Source organism: Carcharhinus amblyrhynchos, chromosome 6 (assembly GCF_965287045.1).
Source record: "Carcharhinus amblyrhynchos chromosome 6, sCarAmb.v2.hapA, whole genome shotgun sequence".
In the NCBI taxonomy this organism is placed as follows: domain Eukaryota; kingdom Metazoa; phylum Chordata; class Chondrichthyes; order Carcharhiniformes; family Carcharhinidae; genus Carcharhinus; species Carcharhinus amblyrhynchos.
This window is the reverse complement of record NC_137329.1, coordinates 123,549,097-123,567,509: the sequence shown is the minus strand read 5'-3', so window position 1 is coordinate 123,567,509 and position 18,413 is coordinate 123,549,097. Positions and strand designations below refer to the sequence as shown.

Sequence of the window (18,413 nt, the reverse complement as noted above, 5' to 3'; positions counted from 1 at the left end):
CCTGCACTCAACTCTGGAACACCTAGATAACAAGGACACCTATGTCAGACTTCAAGTTATTGACTACAGCTCAGCCTTCAACACCATCATTCTCACAAAACTCATTTCCAAACTCCATAGCCTGGGCCTCGACACCTCCCTCTGCAACTGCATTCTGAACTTCCTAACTCGCAGACGATAATCAGTAAGAATAGGTAACACTACAGAGCACAGGAATGAGATAGAGAATCTGGTGAACTGGTGCGACAACAATAATCTGTCCCTCAATGTCAACAAAACGAAGGAGATTGTCATCAACTTCAGGAAGCATAAAGGAGAACATGCCCCAGTCTACATCAACAGGGATGAAGTAGAAAGGGTTGAGAGCTTCAGGGTTTTAGGTGTCCAGATCACCAATGACCTGTCCTGATACCCCCCCATGCCGACACTATAGTTAAAACCCACCAACGCCTCTATTTTTTTCCGAAGACTAAGGAAATTTGGCATGTCAGCTACGGCTCTCACCAACTTTTACAGATGCACCATAGAAAGCATCCTTTCTGGTTGTATCACAACTCAGTATGGGCTCCTGCTCTGCCCAAGACCGCAAGGAACTACAAAAGGTCATGAATGTAGCCCAATCCATCACACAAACCAGCCTCCCATCCATTGATTCTGTCTACACTTGCCACTGTCTCGGCAAAGCACCCAGCATAATTAAGGACCCCATGCACCCTGAACATTCTCTTTTCCACCTCCTTCCATTGGGAAAAAGATACAAAAGTCTGAGGTCACGTACCAACCGACTCAAGAACAGCTTCTTCCCTGCTGCTGTCAGACTGTTGATGGACTTACGTTGCATTAAGTTGATCTTTCTCTACACTCTAGCTATGACTGTAACACTACATTCTTCACCCTGTTTCCTTCTCTATATGTTTTGTCTGTAGGGTGCGCAAGAAACAATAACATACAGTGAAAAGTAATACATATGGCAATAAATCAAATCAAATCATTAGTTACTCCGAACCATATTTCCTATCACCTGCTTGCCATGCTCAGGCACCCTTGGGCAAAAACACCCGAAGAAATAACCAGGGTGAACGGAGACAACACTCAGCAACAGGGAAAGACATTACGCCTGCCTGCTTTGAGGTTTATTTTTATTCATTCATGGAACATAGGTGTCACTGGCTGGGCCAGCATTTATTGCCCATTTCTAGTTGCCTGAGGGCAGTTGAGAGTCAGCCACATTGCTGTGGCTCTGGAGTCGCGTGCAGGCCAGACCCAGTAAGGGTGGTACATTTCCTTCCTCAAGGACATTAATGAACCAGATAGGTTTTTACAACAATCGACAATGGTTTTGTGGTCATCCGTGGATTCTTAATTCCAGATATCTTTCATTGAATTCAAACTCCACTATCTGCTGTGGCAGGATTCAAAACCAGATCCCCAGAACATTAGCTGAGTTTCTGGATTAGTGGTCTAGTAATAATACCACTTGGCCATCGCCTTTGTGCAGAACTAAAGAAGGTCGTACAGGGCTTGAGGTGGGGCAGGGCAGCTGGATATGACAATATTGCTCCAGAATTTGCCAAACACCTGGGGCCCGGAGCTCTAGACTGGCTGACCTGCTTTTACACGATTGTTGCAATTTCCAGCACCATACCAAAGAAATGGAAGATAGTAAGAAGTCAGCACCATGCCAAAACCCGGAAAAGACCCCATACCTGTAGCGAGCTTCTGTCCAATCTCTTCCCTCTCAGTCCCACGTAAAACCCTTGAACACCCCATCCTTCAGCGCTTATCTCCAATCGCAGAAGCGTCCTTAGTGTTGACCGAGCTGGTTTCTGTGAGGACCACAGCTCAGAGGAACAGTTACTGGGCCTAAGCACTGGCACCAAAACTACAGGGCAGGTGATCCTTGGTTATGAAGAAGCTGCGAGTCATTCTGCACGGAGGGACAATCGGCCAAATTTAAAATGTGTAACCAGAGTCCAAGTCTGCGGATGAACGCTGCCAAGGGACTAAATTTCACTCCGGCTCAGGGGATTAATCAGCATTGTGAGACGGTGTACCAGATTGATTGTGTATCTGAGTTTTCTGGGACATTCAGAAATGACACTGGATCCTTTATTTTTGAAATTCAGTTTATTGAGAAATTCAGAAAACTTGGTTCGTGATTTTGACGCTTGTCAAATATCACTTCAGCTGCATAACACATTTAAGGAACAAAGATTGTAACAAAGGATTAATTGAAGAAATAAGTGTAGCACTGTGCGCACTCAGACAATCCATTTCACAGTCATCTCTCAGGCAATCACTGTAACTCTAAATTAAATTATATTGCCAGGTATTAATCATCCTTGGCTAAATTATTTCCAAACTCTTTAAATAACCTTTGCATTCCATCATAAACTACAAGAATTGTTCATCTCTAAAATTCAATGAATGAGAAGTTCATGTGCTATTAAGCAGCAGAATCTCTCGTGGTATTACTGTCGAGGCTATCAGTGGACATACTGGTACACGGAGAAATGGAGTTGTACTGTCACTGAATGGCCAGAGCTGTTTATACATAGGGAATTCCAACTGTTGTCATGGTTTCTGCTCATGCCCTCCTTCCAATGGGAAATGAAGTTTGTGGATAGATGCTAAATATGCAAGATGTCATGCAATATAGAGTTGGACAGTGCGGTGGCACAGTGGTTAGCAGTGCTGCCTCACAGACCAGGGACCTGGGTTCGATTCCAGCCTTGGGTGACTGTGCAGAATTTGTTCCCATGTCTGGGTGGGTTTCCTCCAGGTTCTCAGGTTTCCTCCTGCAGTCCAGAGATGTGCAGGTTAGGTGGATTGGCCATGGCTAAATTGTACCTTAGTGTCCAAAGTTACATAGGTGAGGGGTATTAGCCATGGTAAATGCCCAGGGCTACGGGGATAGAGCGGAGGAGAGTGCTCTTTTGGAGAGTTGGTGCAGACTCAATAGACCATATGGCCTCTTTCTGCACTGTAGGGTTTCTATTCTATGGGAGAGGTGTGGGACTGATTTTCAACAACTGAATCAATTCATAATTTGGGTTTTTACTATATTTGCTGTTCAGGGAACTCCTGAGCATGAGAACATGACCTTCAAATTAGAACCAGATCATAAGGTGATGTTTGGAAGAACTTTATCATGGAAATTGGCAATAGTGCCCTCTGGGGGAGTTGTAAGACTGAGAGGACCAATCCAAAGATTCAAACTGAGGTTTACTTGCCAACTAATCAGCACCCTTTTCACATGCAGTATGAATTGTAGCGCCCTTTGAAATTTGGTATTCTTGCATTTGTCCTAATGAGTGCAAGATGAAAAGCTTTGACAGCATGAGTCTTTTACAGCGATAGATTTTCATATTAAGAGCTATGGAATCGAGACAGATAAATGGAGTTAAGATACAGATCAGCCGTGATCTAATTGAGTTATGGAACAGGCTGAGATGGTCTGCTCCTGTTCCTATACATTGTTCGACAGAGACAGGGTACGAGAACGTGAGGTGGGGATACTCCATTGTGGTTTAGTGCAGTCGAAGGAAGCGTCGATTCCATTGGTGCAGTCCGTGCTATCCGTTGCACATTGGCCACACGTGCAGCTCAGGATTACCGGGAGCCTGTAAAAGGGGTCAACATTTGGGGGGCACCCAGGGAGCTTGATGGGAATGTACTTGACATCTTGGTAGGTGCAGACCTTCTGGATCAGAGCAACCTTCGGCAGTAGAGATTTTGTGTTGACATCCTGTAACAATACATCATTATTCATCCACAATGGCGATGCACTGGGCCACAAATACAGCTTAACTTTTCCGAAAAATGGTTTGAAATTGGTATTAAAATTATTGGTACTCATTGAATGGCAGAGCACTTGATGGGCTGAACGGCTTTCTGTGCTGTAGGATTCTATGATAGGCTGAATGATCCTACTTCTGCTCCTACATCTTATGGTCTTGTACAACAAGACTGAGTTATGAGGAACAGTGTGGAAAAGCTTTTGGAGTTATATCTGTTAACTTAGTTAGTGTGATGAAGTGGTTACCTACCCTTGGTAATGGCTGTGTTACCAGTTTAATAACTCTGTGGGGGTGCGGCTGGGTCATCCTGGTAAATTGTGAAATTAAACTCAATAATTTTGTGGAGGAACAATGGACGCCGAGGCGCATCCAAAATATCTTCGAGTCCAGCTTTTGGTGTCGGGGGTGCAATAACAGTCATGATCTTCAACTAGTAACTCAGCAGTTAGGGGTTCAAATCCCACCAAGGAAAGGTGAATTAAATATTTTATGAATTAGTCTGGTGTCAGAATAATGGTTATTCAACAAGAAATCCCAACTGGATCATTAATTATACCGGATTGCTGGCCCGTTGACACATGGTTCCAATCCCAGATTGTGTATTAATTGCCCTTACTCATGATGGCCCTGTAATGCAGCCCAGGGTACATAGACTACTGAGAACTTACAAGACATCCTGCACTTAAATCTTTGACCAAGCCTTTGGTCAGCTGTCATTCTGACATGGAGCGATGCAGTAGGGGGCCATTCGGCCCATCATTTAAAAAAAAATAAGTCATGCAATATCGGCATTGCTGGCTGGTCAGCATTTACTGTCCATCTGTGATTTCCCTTGAACTGAGGGACTTGTTAGGCCTTTTCAGAGGGCAGTTAAAGAGTCAAACTCATTTGCTGTGGGTCTGGAGCCACAGTCAGGCCAGACCGGGCAAGGACAGCAGATTTCCTTCCCTAAAGGACATTAGTGAACCAGGCTGTGTTTTAAAAATTAAAAGTTTTACTTATTAGTCACAAGTAAGGCTTACGTTAACACTGCAATGATGTTACTGTGAAATTCCCCTAGTCGCCGCACTCCGGCACCTGTTTGGGTCAATGAGCCAAACCAGCGCGTCTTCCAGACTGTGGGAGGAAACCGGAGCACCTGGAGGAAACCCACTCAGACACGGGGAGAATGTGCAAACTCCACACAGGCAGTGACCCAAGTCAGGAATCAAAGCCAGGTCCCTGGCGCTGAGAGGCAGCAGTGCTAACCACTGTGCCAGCGTGCTGTCCCAGTTGACCCAATCAATAATGATTTCATGGTCATTAGACTTTTAGTTCCAGATTTTATTGAATTCAAGATTAGCCATCTGCCATGAGTGGGATTTGAACCCAGGTCCCCAGAGCAATACCTAGGGTCTCTAGATTACTAGTCCAGTGACATTACCACATTACCAGCCTCAGAAAGAGCTCTTCAATTAATCCCCCATCTCTGCTCTTGCCCCATTGCCTTACAATATACTTTTTTCCTGTGTCAAGTATTTTTCCATTTACCTTTAGGATGTTGCTACTGAATCTGTTTCCACCTTTCAGACAGTGCGTTCCAGATCAGAACCACTTGCTGTGTTAAAAGAATTGACTCCATCACCCTTTCTGATTGATCTGCCTTCGAATCCTTTGGCAAGGCGTAATTAGTTTGTGAAGTGTGTGGGAATATTAATGTGGGTTACTTTTCACAGTGATCATGGGCAGTCAAGACATGAAACTTTGCCTACATTCAAAGAGCTGGTATAGCATCAAAAACACCTTACCCGTGACATACAGAAGCCAGCACAGATGGTGGTGTTGATGGCCACGCAATAGCCGCACTCCTCATTCTCCACGTATGACACGTACCTTGTTAGGGAGCACTGGGAACCAACCTGATGACAGCTCAAAGACAGGACAAGCAACAGGTGCAGAGCATTCATACTGGAACAGAGAGAAACGGTGATAAACACTGTACTCGTATCAATATCACTGAAAAGAGAGGCATGTCGCTGAATCGTTCTTGAGTTAGTTGGTACGTGACATCAGGCTTTTGTATCATTTTCCCGAAGGAAGAAAGTGGAAGAGAGAATGTCCGGGGTGCGTGGGGTCCTTAATTATGCTGGTTGCTTTCCCAAGGCAGCGGGAAGCGTAGATAGAGTCAATGGATGGGAGGTTGGTTTGTATGGTGGATTGGGCTACGTTCACGACCTTTTGTAGTTCTTTGTGGTCTTGGGCAGAGAAGGAGCCATACCAAGCTGTGATACAACCAGAAAGCACTCATCAGGACAACCACAAGAATACTACATTTTACTTGGGGATCCTATAGTTCTTCATTGATTTCTCCATGGCAATACTTCAGCCAATTTGTGTCAACTTGCCAATCAATCAGCACCCTTTTCTCCTGCAGTATAAATTGTGATTATTTGAAATTTGGTATTTTTGTTTGTCCGTTTGTCCTGATGAGTGCAAGATGGAAAAGTTCAAGAACATGTCTCTTATCAGCAAGATTCAAGTTCTGTATGATCAAGTGACTGTTTATATTTTTATAAATTTATTAATATTTTATTAAGTGCATTAATTTTTTTATTGCAATGCACGTATATAAATAGATCACAAAGCCTGGCTCTGGGTGCAGTCACACCAAGCGCGACAAACCCAGAACAGGCTGGTAAAGCTATCACCATTATTACCAACGCCTCTACTTTCTCAGAAGACTAAGGAAATTTGGCATGTCAACTATGATTGTCACCAACTTTTACAGATGCACCATAGAAAGCATTCTTTCTGGTTGTATCACAGCTTGGTATGGGCTCCTGCTCTGCCCAAGACCCCAAGGAAGTACAAAAGGTTGTGAATGTAGCCCAATCCATCACACAAACCAGCCTCCCACCCATTGACTCTGTCTACACTTTCCACTGCCTCGGCAAAGCAGCCAGCATAATTAAGGACCCCACATCCCGGTCATTCTCTCTTCCACCTTCTTCCATCGGTAAAAAGATACAAAAGTCTGAGGTCAAGTACCAACCGACTCAAGAACAGCTTTTTCCCTGCTGCCGTCAGACTTTTGAATGGACCTTCCTCGCATTAAGTTGATCTTTCTCTACACCCATGATCTACACCCTAACTATGACAGTAACACTACATTCTGCACTTTCTTGTTTCCTTCTCTATAGTAGTATGCTTTGTCTGCATAGTGCGCAAGAAACAATATTTTTCACTGTATGTTAATACATGTGACAATAATAAATCAAATCAAACTGCAGCAGTTCAAAAACTTGCAGACACTTCATTGTACAAGGGGAGAGATTTGCAGATGCTACTGTATCCAGGGGAACATCCACAGCTTCCACCGTATCCACAGAAACATCTGTGGACACCACTACGCTGAAGTGCCCTTCTGCAGTTTTTGGAAGCTGTCTCAACCCGATCACATGAAGATTCTTTGCCACTTTTCCAAACTCCATCCCCACTTTCAAAAAAATGAAATTTGAGTTTTGAACACAGGCTGTTAATGTCACACAATATCATTTCAAGGCACTAGTGCTGTTTAGCTAAGCAATTATTTCCACCAGTGTATTAACAAGACACCTATTTCCATTCACTTCCAATTCAAAAATTCTCTCGAGTTCTCACGCACAACCTCCTCTCTGGAGGTCTGTTGATCTACAGCTCTGAGTTTGACTTAAAGCTGTCCTGCCTCCTGCCCGAACTCCAGCAAGAAAATCTTCTGGTGGGAGACAAGAATTATACAGTCACAGAATCTGATGAACACGCGTGAACATTCTAGAAGGAATATCTTGCTAAGCAATACCTTGCAATCGTGCACTGCAGATGGAGAGCAAACAGCCTTGCATCTGATTCACAGAACTTGCAAGTGTTTTTATACTGGTTAGTCTAAGCTCAGTACACACACACACACACAAACAATGTGACACACTCCTAATCTGCAAAGACAAGCTTTAAGCTGTTTGTGTTTATCTGGAAGATAATTAATATTCTATACACAAGAATCTGCAAGTCGGCAAAAAGGAAATGAGTTTCAGTGTATCCCAACCCAGACAATCATTTAATAAATAAAAAACACACTCACTTAATTATCTGTAACGTGATTGCTGCGTTTAGCTTCATGTTTAGCTCTGGACCAACAACTCTCCCCAGTTCAGTAGCTAAACAATAATCGGGTAAGAAAATGTAAATTAAACAGGAGACGATGGAAATACTCAGCAGGAGAGACATCTTTGTAGAGAATTTAAATTTTTAAGTTAATTTTTGGGCCAAGTGCTGGCAAGCAGGATTAAGTGAGCAGATCAAGACCTTCCACTCGATGGGCCAAACGGCCTTTCTCTACTGCACTGTAGTGTTCTGGGTCATTTACTGGTGTCACAAGTAGGCTTGCATCAACACTGCAATGAAGTTACTGTGAAAAATCCCCAAGTTGCCACACTCCGGCACCTGTTTGGATACACTGAGGGAGAATTTAGCACGGTCAATGCACCCTAACCAGCACGTCTTTCGAACTGTGGGAGGAAACCCACGCAGGCACAGGGTGAATGTGCAAAATCCACACAGTGACTCAAGCTGGGAATCGAACCTGGGTTCCTGGCGCTGTGAGGCAGCAGTGCTAACCACCGTGCCACCTGTGAGAGAAACAGAGTTAGCATCTTAGGTTGTTGATTTTGGAGCAGCAGTGGGAAATGTGACAGGTTTTAAACAGGCAATAGGGCAACAAAAGAACGACAGGGAATGTTTGTGGGCAGGTGGAAGGCAGGAAACAAAATTGGTGGTTCAGGGTAAGGAAACAAGACAGCTGCCCAGAGGAGGTGGGAATGACAGAACAAACAACTGCCATCTGAAAGTACAAACATAATGGGCCGACTAAAACAGAAACCTGCAAATAAAGACAAAAAAAAGGGCAGAGATTATAATCTGACACAGTGTGGCACTCCCTCAGCACTGACCCTCTGACAGTGCGGCACTCCCTCAGTACTGACCCTCTGACAGTGCGGCACTCCCTCAGCACTGACCCTCTGACAGTGCGGCACTCCCTCAGCACTGACCTTCTGACAGTGCGGCACTCCCTCAGTACTGACCCTCTGACAGTGCGGCACTCCCTCAGCACTGACCCTCTGACAGTGCGGCACTCCCTCAGCACTGACCCTCTGACAGTGCGGCACTCCCTCAGTACTGACCCTCTGACAGTGCGGCGCTCCCTCAGCACTGACCCTCTGACAGTGCGGCACTCCCTCAGTACTGACCCTCTGACAGTGCGGCGCTCCCTCAGCACTGACCCTCTGACAGTGCAGCACTCCCTCAGCACTGACCCTCTGACAGTGCGGCGCTCCCTCAGCACTGACCCTCTGACAGTGCGGCGCTCCCTCAGCACTGACCCTCTGACAGTGCGGCACTCCCTCAGCACTGACCCTCTGACAGTGCGGCGCTCCCTCAGCACTGACCCTCTGACAGTGCGGCGCTCCCTCAGCACTGACCCTCTGACAGTGCGGCACTCCCTCAGCACTGACCCTCTGACAGTGCGGCGCTCCCTCAGCACTGACCCTCTGACAGTGCGGCTCTCCCTCAGCACTGACCCTCTGACAGTGCGGCGCTCCCTCAGCACTGACCCTCTGACAGTGCGGCGCTCCCTCAGCACTGACCCTCTGACAGTGCGGCGCTCCCTCAGCACTGACCCTCTGACAGTGCGGCACTCCCTCAGCACTGACCCTGTGACAGTGCGGCACTCCCTCAGCACTGACCCTGTGACAGTGCGGCACTCCCTCAGCACTGACCCTCTGACAGTGCGGCACTCCCTCAGCACCGACCCTCTGACAGTGCGGCACTCCCTCAGCACTGACCCTCTGACAGTGCGGCACTCCCTCAGCACTGACCCTCTGACAGTGCGGCACTCCCTCAGCACTGACCCTCTGACAGTGCGGCACTCCCTCAGCACTGCATTGGAAGTGGTAGCCTGGAGACTTTGCCATGGATCTGAAACCCCATCCTTCTCACTGAGAGGTGATGGAGTTACTCGTTTGCACTCGTCACTCAGCTTCAGAGTCTAACTGTAGTTTCGACCCCTGAGACTGGAGTTTGTCATTGTGACTCCCCTGTGTAAATCTCCAGTGGAACACCGCTGAGGAGAACTCAACAGATTTGAAGTTTGGATCTGTGTCCAGAATGGAAGTTCCCTCACTGTTCCACAAGATGGAGATGTTTACTTTTCAATGTGTGTTGTCCTCCTGAGGGAAGATATTTGATGGAGATGTTGTGAATTGATCTTTTTATTGTGGTGAGGGCTATTACCCCCCTCCCCCAGGCTGTCAGTCACACTCCAAAGTCAACGCCCAGGGACAGAACCTTCTGGCTCAGCCGACAGTACGTAGGAGCAAAGAGAACAAGAGATAGAACTGTACAGGAACAGGCCCTTCGGCCCACCAGGCCTGCGTTGACACACGATACCTTTCTAAATGTCGGGACACCAATCAATTTCCCAACATTGAATCATAGAAGCCCTACAGTACAGAAACAGGCCATTCGACCCATCGGGTCTGCACTGACCACAATCCCACCCAGGCCCTATCCCCATAACCCCACCTGCTAATCCCCGAACACTAGGGTCAACTTGTCACGGCCAATCCACTTAACCCGCACACCTTTGGACTTTGGGTGGAAACCGGAGCACCCGGAGAAAACCCACGCAGACACAGAGAGAATGTGCAAACTCCGCGCAGACAGTGACCCAAGTGAAGAATCGAACCCAGGTCCCTCGCGCTGTGAGGCAGCAGTGCTAACCACTGGATTGAACTATCGGGTTCTGTTCTTGGGAATTTCAAAGGAAGGCTGAGCTTCCCAATAAGCAAGTTCCTTTTGCGTGAGGTAGCGTCTCGTGCAAGTTCATTAAAAGACCCCCTCGCTGGAATTAAATTCCTCCCTCTAACAAGAAACTAGAAGGTTTACCTTTGCGACTGGACGTAAATTGCTGATACTCAGCAAACTTTGCTTCTTCCTTGAATTGGAGGTCCGCGGATGCTGTGTAAAGACTTCAACGAGGTCCACGAGGTGTGTCTATTGGAGTATGAGCTCCCTGATTGAGATAATGATTGCCTGCCTAATCGGGGAGGCTTATCTGTGTATACCAAGGAGCACTGGGGCTACTGACACTCTGGATTCTGAAGCACTTTAGGAGTGGGATTGAGTTTGTAAATAAAGGGAATCTGATGAAGGGACACTGGCCTTGGAGGAGTTAATTCAACACAGAATCATAGAATACTGCAACGTGGAAGTGGCTCTTCAGCCCATCGAGTCTGCACTGAGACACACAAAAAGCCCTGACCTGCCCATCTAATCCCACCTGCCAGCACCTGGCCCATTGCCCTGAATGTTACGATGTGCCAAGTGCTCATCCAGGTACTTTTTAAAGGATGAGAGGCAATCCGCCTCCACCACCCTCCCAGGCAGTGCATTCCAGACCCTCACCACCCTCTGGGTAAAAAGGGTTTTCCTCAAATCCTCCCCTAAATCTCCCACCCCTCACTTTTAACCTGTGTCCCCTCGGAACTGACCCTTCAAGGAAGGGGAGCAGCTGTTCCCTATCCATCCTGTCCGTGTCCCTCATAATCTCGAACACCTCAATCAGGCCACCCCTCAGTCTTCTGTGCTCCAAAACAACCCAAGCCTATCTAACCTCTCTTTATAACTTAAATTCACCTTGTTGCTGATTGTGCACAACTTCCCCTGCTGGTAGCAGAGATTGGGTCATTGTTGAGAGGCATCCCCTTAAAGGGTAAAAACAGAGTCTGGACCTGGAGGCAGGTCAGGGTGTGTAGGGCAGCGGGGGAAGAGGGGGACGCGGGGGAGTGAGGCTGTTCCTCTGCCCTTTAAGTATGGTTCCTGGACCTTTCAGCGTCATGATGTGAAGGCACGGAGAGTGCCTCCCTGATTGTCCCCACCGTGACATTCACCCTACTCCACATGGATGTATAAGCAACATGCCGCCCAGTGCCAGGTCACACATGTGCAACTGTCCCACACCCCCCCCACAGCCAGAACCACTCACACTTCACTGTCCCTCCCTGAACTTGGACTTCAGAATGGAAAGTTCAGCCCACATTTGGCATTCGCTGTGTTCAGGGTTAGGTGTCTCTCGTAGAAACCCACAGGAACATGATTGATTTGTAATTTCTGTTTGAAAAGGCCTGATGAGTCATTCAGTTATATTTAGGAAGCAGCTTCACCATCCCCGCCTTCGCAATGGTGTTAGCAACGTGCAATCCATTCTGCTCTCGCCACTGACACCTGCAATCAGGTGAATGAATTCAACAAAACACGTCAAATCTCTGGAATTTCAAAACCTCTGCATTAAACTTAAATGTTTAAAGTTAATTTATTAGTGTCACAAGTAGACTTACATTAACACTGCAATGAAGTTACTGTGAAAATCCCCTACTCGCTACACTCCAGTGTCTGTTCGGGCCAATGCACCTAACCAGCACGTCTTTCGGACTGTGGGAGGAAACCCACGCAGACACGGGGAGAACATGCAAACTCCACACAGACAGTGACCCAAGCCGGGAATCAAACCCAGGTCCCTGGCACTATGAGGCAGCTGTGCTAACCACTGTGCCACCATGCCACCTCTGTAATTAATTACAGAGTGAAGCTCCATGTATTCTGCTGCAATAATTTGGGAATGGCTGAATGCTGGAGGATAGAGAGAAACTTGAAGAGAATTAATCCCCTTTATCTGTATCCCAACTTGCTATGACGAGCTGACACGCCACACCAGCATGGACTCAATGGGCTGAATGGCCTCCATAATGATGCTATGACCATCACCCAATGACAGCATTGGGAATGGATGGTTCATTAGAGATGATAAACAAAAAATGCTGGTTAATCTCAGCAGGTCTGACAGCCCCTACAGAGAGAGAATAGAGCCAACGTTTCCAATCTGGACCCTTCGTCAGTGCTGCTTTTTTTGTGACAGTGATGATCTAGATCTTGGTGTGCAAAAGACGGAGAATCCAACCCATAATCTTATATCCAACTCCATGAGCCCTTATCCTGTGTAAAAGCCTTTTATGTGGCACTTTGTTGAGTGCCTTTTGGAAATCCAAATCTGACACATCCATTGGTTCCCTTTGTTTATCTTATTAGTTATTTGATCCCTTAGAACCACATTGCCAAATCACCTAATAGTTTTCTTAGTGTCTTGTTCCCATTTTCACAGCAAGGAGAAACTGTTACCAGTGGGAGGTATATTGTTAATCGGAAGATTAGCTGGAGAATGAGGGTTTTTCTTTAACGCAGCAAGTTATTGTGAACTGGAAGGTGCTGCCTGAAAGGGCAGTGGAAGCTGATGGGGGTGGCACGGTCCTGCTGCCTCACAGCGGCAGGGACTTGGGTTCGATTCCCAGCTTGAGACACTTGTCTGCACATTGTCTACACGGATTTCCTCCGGGGGCTCCGGTTTCCTCCCACAGTCTGAAAGACGTGCTGGTTAGGGTGCATTGGCCGTGCTAAATTCCCTGTCAGTGTACCCCAACAGAAACTGGAGTGTGGCGACTAGGGGATTTTCACAGTAACTTCATTGCAGTGTTAATGTAACCCTGCTTATGACACTAATTTAAAAAAATCCAATAGGAACTTTCAAAAAGGAATTGAGTAAAGACTTGAAGGTGGAAGTATTTGGTCTCGTCATTGGTCTCTGGTGTAGTCCCGGAGGATTGGAGGATAGCGAATGTTGTCCCATTGTTTAAGAAGGGGAACAGAGACTTTGCCGGGAATTATAGACCGGTGAGTCTTACTTCTGTTGTGGGCAAGGTTTTAGAAAAAATTATTAGGGATAGGATTTATAGTTATTTGGAGTGTAATGAATTGATTAGAAATAGTCAGCATGGTTTTGTAGTGGGTAGGTCGTGCCTTACTAACCTTATTGAGTTTTTTGAGAAGGTGACCAAAGAGGTGGATGGGGGCAAGGCAGTTGACGTGGTATACATGGATTTTAGTAAGGCGTTCGATAAGGTTCACCATGGTAGGCTTCTGCAGAGAATGCAGATGTATGGGATTGTGGGTAATCTAGGAAGTTGGATCAGGAATTGGCTATCAGATAGGAGACAGAGGGTGGTGGTGGATGGTAAATATTCATCATGGAGTACAGTTACGAGTGGTGTGCCTCAGGGATCTGTTTTGGGGCCACTGTTGTTTGTAATTTTTATTAATGATCTGGATGAGGGTATAGTTGGGTGGATTAGTAAATTTGCTGATGACACCAAAATTGGAGGTGTGGTAGATTGTGAGGAAGGGTGTCATAGTCTGCAGGGAGACTTAGATAGGTTGCAGAGCTGGGCCAAGAGGTGGCGGATGGAATTTAATGCGGAGAAGTGTGAGGTAATTCACTTTGGTAGGAGCAACAGATGTGTCGAGTATAGGGCTAACGGGAGGACTTTGAATAGTGTGGATGAACAGAGGGATCTAGGTGTGTGTGTACATAGATCCCTGAAAGTTGGGAATCAAGTAGATAAGGTTGTTAAGAAGGCGTACGGTGTCTTGGCGTTTATTGGTAGGGGGATTGAATTTAGGAGTCGCAGTGTAATGTTGCAACTGTACACTACTCTAGTGCGGCCGCACTTGGAGTACTGTGTGCAGTTCTGGTCCCCGCATTACAAGAAGGATGTGGAGGCGTTGGAGAGGGTGCAGAGGAGGTTTACTAGGATGTTGCCTGGTATGGTGGGGAGGTCCTATGAGGAGAGACTGAGGGATTTAGGGTTGTTTTCGTTGGAAAGAAGGCGGCTAAGAGGGGATCTTATTGAAACATACAAGATGATTAGAGGTTTAGATAGGGTGGATAGTGATAGCCTTTTTCCTCGGATGGAGAAAGCTAGCACGAGGGGGCATGGCTTTAAATTAAGGGGGGGTAGCTACAGGACGGATGTCAGGGGTAGGTTCTTTACCCAGCGGGTGGTGAGGGATTGGAATGCCCTGCCTGCTGCGGTTGTAAATGCGTCTAGTTTGGGGGCGTTTAAGAGATCTCTGGATAGGTTTATGGACGAAAAGGGATTGGTATAGGCTAGTGGGTCATTGTTTTTGTAACTGGTCGGCGCAACATCGTGGGCCGAAGGGCCTGTTCTGCGCTGTAATGTTCTATGTTCTATGTTCTATGTATTCACAGGGGCAGTTGGTGAAAGAGTAGGGTTGGGGGGGGTGTGTTAATTGGACAGCTCTGTCAATGGAACAGCACACGCATGCTGGCTCCATCTGCGCTCTATCATTCTCAAACATTGGGTGGGATTTCTGCTCCCTTCCCCATGGCATATTTTCCCATAGCGGCGTGCCATCGGCTGGTGGCAGGATCTTCTGGTCTTTCCGATGTCTATGGGCTTTTGGATGTCCCACACCTTCTGCTGCATCACTGGTGGTGGTGGCGGGGGTTGGGGTAGAGGGGGGCATTAGCTGGAGATTCTGCCAGAGGGAAGGGCTGGAAGATTTTGGCCATTAGCTTTTTTTCCCGATATTTCTGCGTTTAGTTCCCTTAAAGTTCTCCATCCTGTACGTTGCCCGGCATTTATAGGCATGGCTTTGAGCCAGCTGTAGATGAAGGGTAGGTACTGACTGATCCCAGCTTTTAAACTGGATCATTGAGAAAGAGTTCACAGTTGAACCCTTTGGTTGTTTTGGGCTCATCTAAGATTTATGCTTCATTTCAACTGTCTTTCCCACTCTGTTGTCCCACACAACATGCCTGAGGCAAGAACTGTGCAAAGTCAAGGGATAACCGCTTAAGAGTTCCTGACAAGAGAATGAGATGAATAATAGACGTTGACACTGCGATATGCATCCAGGTGCTACACGTGAGCGAGTATGACAGCACTCGTTGATTTGCAGGCGAGTTTTACTCTGGATAATTGGGTTGTTTTGCTTATTTGATGTGGTTGTTGCCAAGATGTGTACACCATGAAAGATTAGATAGTTATGGAGGCGAACAGAATTTGCTAATTATCCACAGAGTGGTTAGGGGAAAAGACCAACCCAATATTGAGCAATCCATCTCAAAGACATTCAACAATTTAATATGTCTGAACATGCTTTTCCCACTTTGTATAAATGATTTGGCTTAGATTATAGTTTTCTTTTTTCATTCTATTTTCATAAGTTATTCGCTGTACATTATGGTCTGGATTAATCTGTTGGGGAAAGTTAAGCTCACCTTTGCAAAGGAGTGGAGACCGATCACATTGCAGATTCCCTACGAGACAATAAAGGAGTGCTTAGGAGGACGGATACATTTGGAGGCCATTTAGCTCGTTAAGCCTGTTTCACTATTCAGTTAATCAGCACTGCCGTTGTGCCATCTCCCCAAGGACCTTTGGCTAAATGCTGCTTTAAAGAAAAGCATTTTGCCAAAGTTTTTCACCTTGCACTCATCAGGACAAATACAAGAATGCCAAGTTTCAAACAGTCCTCACAACAATTTGTACTGTAGGAGAAAGGAGCGCTGATTGGTTGGCAGATTGACTCTGATTGGTTAAGCCATGGAGAAAGCAAAGGCGAACTATAGGTTCCCCAAACTCCCAAATAATTCAGGAAAGGTTTGAACATATTCCTTTTGTTTGGTTCTGGTTCAGTTTGATTTATTATTGTCACATGCATTAGTACACAGAGAAAAGTATTGTTCCTTGCACACTATACAAAGCATACCATTCAGAGAGTACATAGGGGAGAAGGAAAGGAGAGGCTGCAGAATGTAGTATTATAGTCACAGCTGGCTTGTAGAGAAAGATCAGCTTAATAAAGAACAAAGAACAACCCAGCACGGGAAACAGGCCCTTCGGCCCAACGAGCCCACGCCGCTGCATCCTCCTACACCTACTCTACCCTGCGTGTGATAATATATGATAGATCCATTCAAAAGTCTGATAGCAGCAGTGAAGAAGCTGTTCTTGAGTTGGTGTTGTCAGACTCTTTGATTTGATTTATTATTTGTCACATGTATTAGCACACAGTGAAAAGTATTGTTACTTGCGCGCTGTACAGACAAAGCATACCGTTCATAGGGAAGGAAAGGAGACGGTGCAGAATGTAGTGTTACAGTCATAGCTAGGGTGTAGAGAAAGATCAACTTAGTGCGAGGTAGATCCATTCAAAAGTCTGACAGCAGCAGGGAAGAAGCTGTTCTTGCAGAGAACGGGTCCCCTCAGTATGAATGGCTGTCATTTTTGGCAAGTGTAGATAATCTGTGTTATGAACTCAACAGATTATCTTAAATTGGTGTTTGTGTTGTTATTAACACACTCAGGATTGTTCAGTTTAACCTTTGCTGAACAAAAATCTATCGAACTCAGATTTAAAATTAACAATCGCTCTGGCATCAATTGCTGTTTGCTGAAGAGAATTCCAAACCTCTCCCATCCTTCCTGCATCAAATTGTTTCCTCATTTCAGGTATTAAAAAGCCTAGTTTGGTCAATGTTCCCCAGTGCTGGATTCTCCAAAGAGTGAGTAGAGTTTCCCCAATCTGATCCCCTTAACAGTTTGAAAGTTTCGATCAAATTACCCCTTATCTTTCTGAATGATTTCCAGGGAATACAATCCTGGTTTGTGTTCATCTCTCTCTGAAATTTAACCCTTGGGTTCTAGGTTTCATTGTGATAACTCTACAATGTATTCCCACAAAGGCAGGTGTATCCTTCTAATGATGTGGTGCCCAGATCTGCTCACTGTAACTCCAGCTGTGATCTAACCAGAGCTTTGTGTCACTGAAAGATGATTCTACCCTTCTGGATTCTAATCCTGCCCACATGTTTTCCGTATATCTTTCTGATTGTTTTCTGTACTTGCTCATGATGTTTTAATGATCTGTATACCTTCCCCACACCTCCCCCCCCGAATCCGTTTGGACCTCCACTGCTTCGAGCTTTTCACTGTTCAGAAAGGCCTTCATTTGCACACACTGGTTAGCACAGCTGCCTCACAGCATCGGGGACCCGGGTTCGATTCCCGGCTTGGGTCACTGTCTGTGTGGAGCTTGCACATCCTCCCAATGTCTGCGTGGGTTTCGTCGGGGTGTTCCGGTTTCTTACCAGGGTGCTGGTTAGGGTACTTTGACCCGAACAGTTGCCAGAATGTGGCGACTTGGGGGATTTAACAGTAACTTCATTGCAGTGTTAATGTAAGCCTTACTTGTGACTAACTATTATTTTTAGGTCCAGTGTGGGTCTTGTCACCTGTACTCATACTGAAGCCCATTTGCCACAGTTTTTCCCACTCATTTAATAATATCTGAGTAATTTTCTATCTTCACGGTGGCACAGTGGTTAGCATTGCTGCCTCACAATGCCAAGGACCCAGGATCGGATTCCTGGCTTGGGTCACTGTTTCCCGGGTGCTCTGGTTTCCTCCCACACTCCAGAGATGTGTAGGTTAGATTGATCGCTCCTTAGTATCAGAGGGATTAGGAGAGTAAATATATGGGATTACGGGGATGGAACCTGGGTGGGATTATTGTTGGTGGAAGCTTGATGGGCCAAATGGCCTCCTTCTGCACTGTAGACATCCCCAGTGCTGCCCGTCTTTGAGTCAATGCATCACTTTGATTTTAAAATTCTCATCCTTATTT

At 46.1% G+C, this 18,413-nt stretch overlaps 1 protein-coding gene across 1 annotated transcript; it reads right to left on the bottom strand.

Moving 5' to 3' along the window:
• Window positions 1-2,136: 2,136 nt before the first annotated feature.
• Window positions 2,137-7,700, bottom strand: LOC145344574 (thyrotropin subunit beta-like). The gene is made up of 3 exons (XM_080191773.1): window positions 7,618-7,700; window positions 5,588-5,747; window positions 2,137-3,748 (listed from the first exon to the last, which is right to left on the bottom strand). The coding sequence occupies exons 2-3, from the start codon at window positions 5,744-5,746 to the stop codon at window positions 3,470-3,472; spliced, it is 438 nt and encodes a 145-aa protein (XP_080047899.1). The 5' UTR covers window position 5,747; window positions 7,618-7,700; the 3' UTR covers window positions 2,137-3,469.
• Between the last annotated feature and the right edge of the window lie 10,713 nt (window positions 7,701-18,413).

Excerpts from the sequence above, each read along its gene's own strand:
- LOC145344574 (XM_080191773.1), bottom strand. The coding sequence starts at position 5,746 with ATGAATGCTCTGCACCTGTTGCTTGTCCTGTCTTTGAGCTGTCATCAG. Across the intron at positions 3,749-5,587 it reads CTGGCTTCTGTATGTCACGG|GATGTCAACACAAAATCTCT; the intron begins GTAAGGTGTTTT and ends GTATTGTTACAG.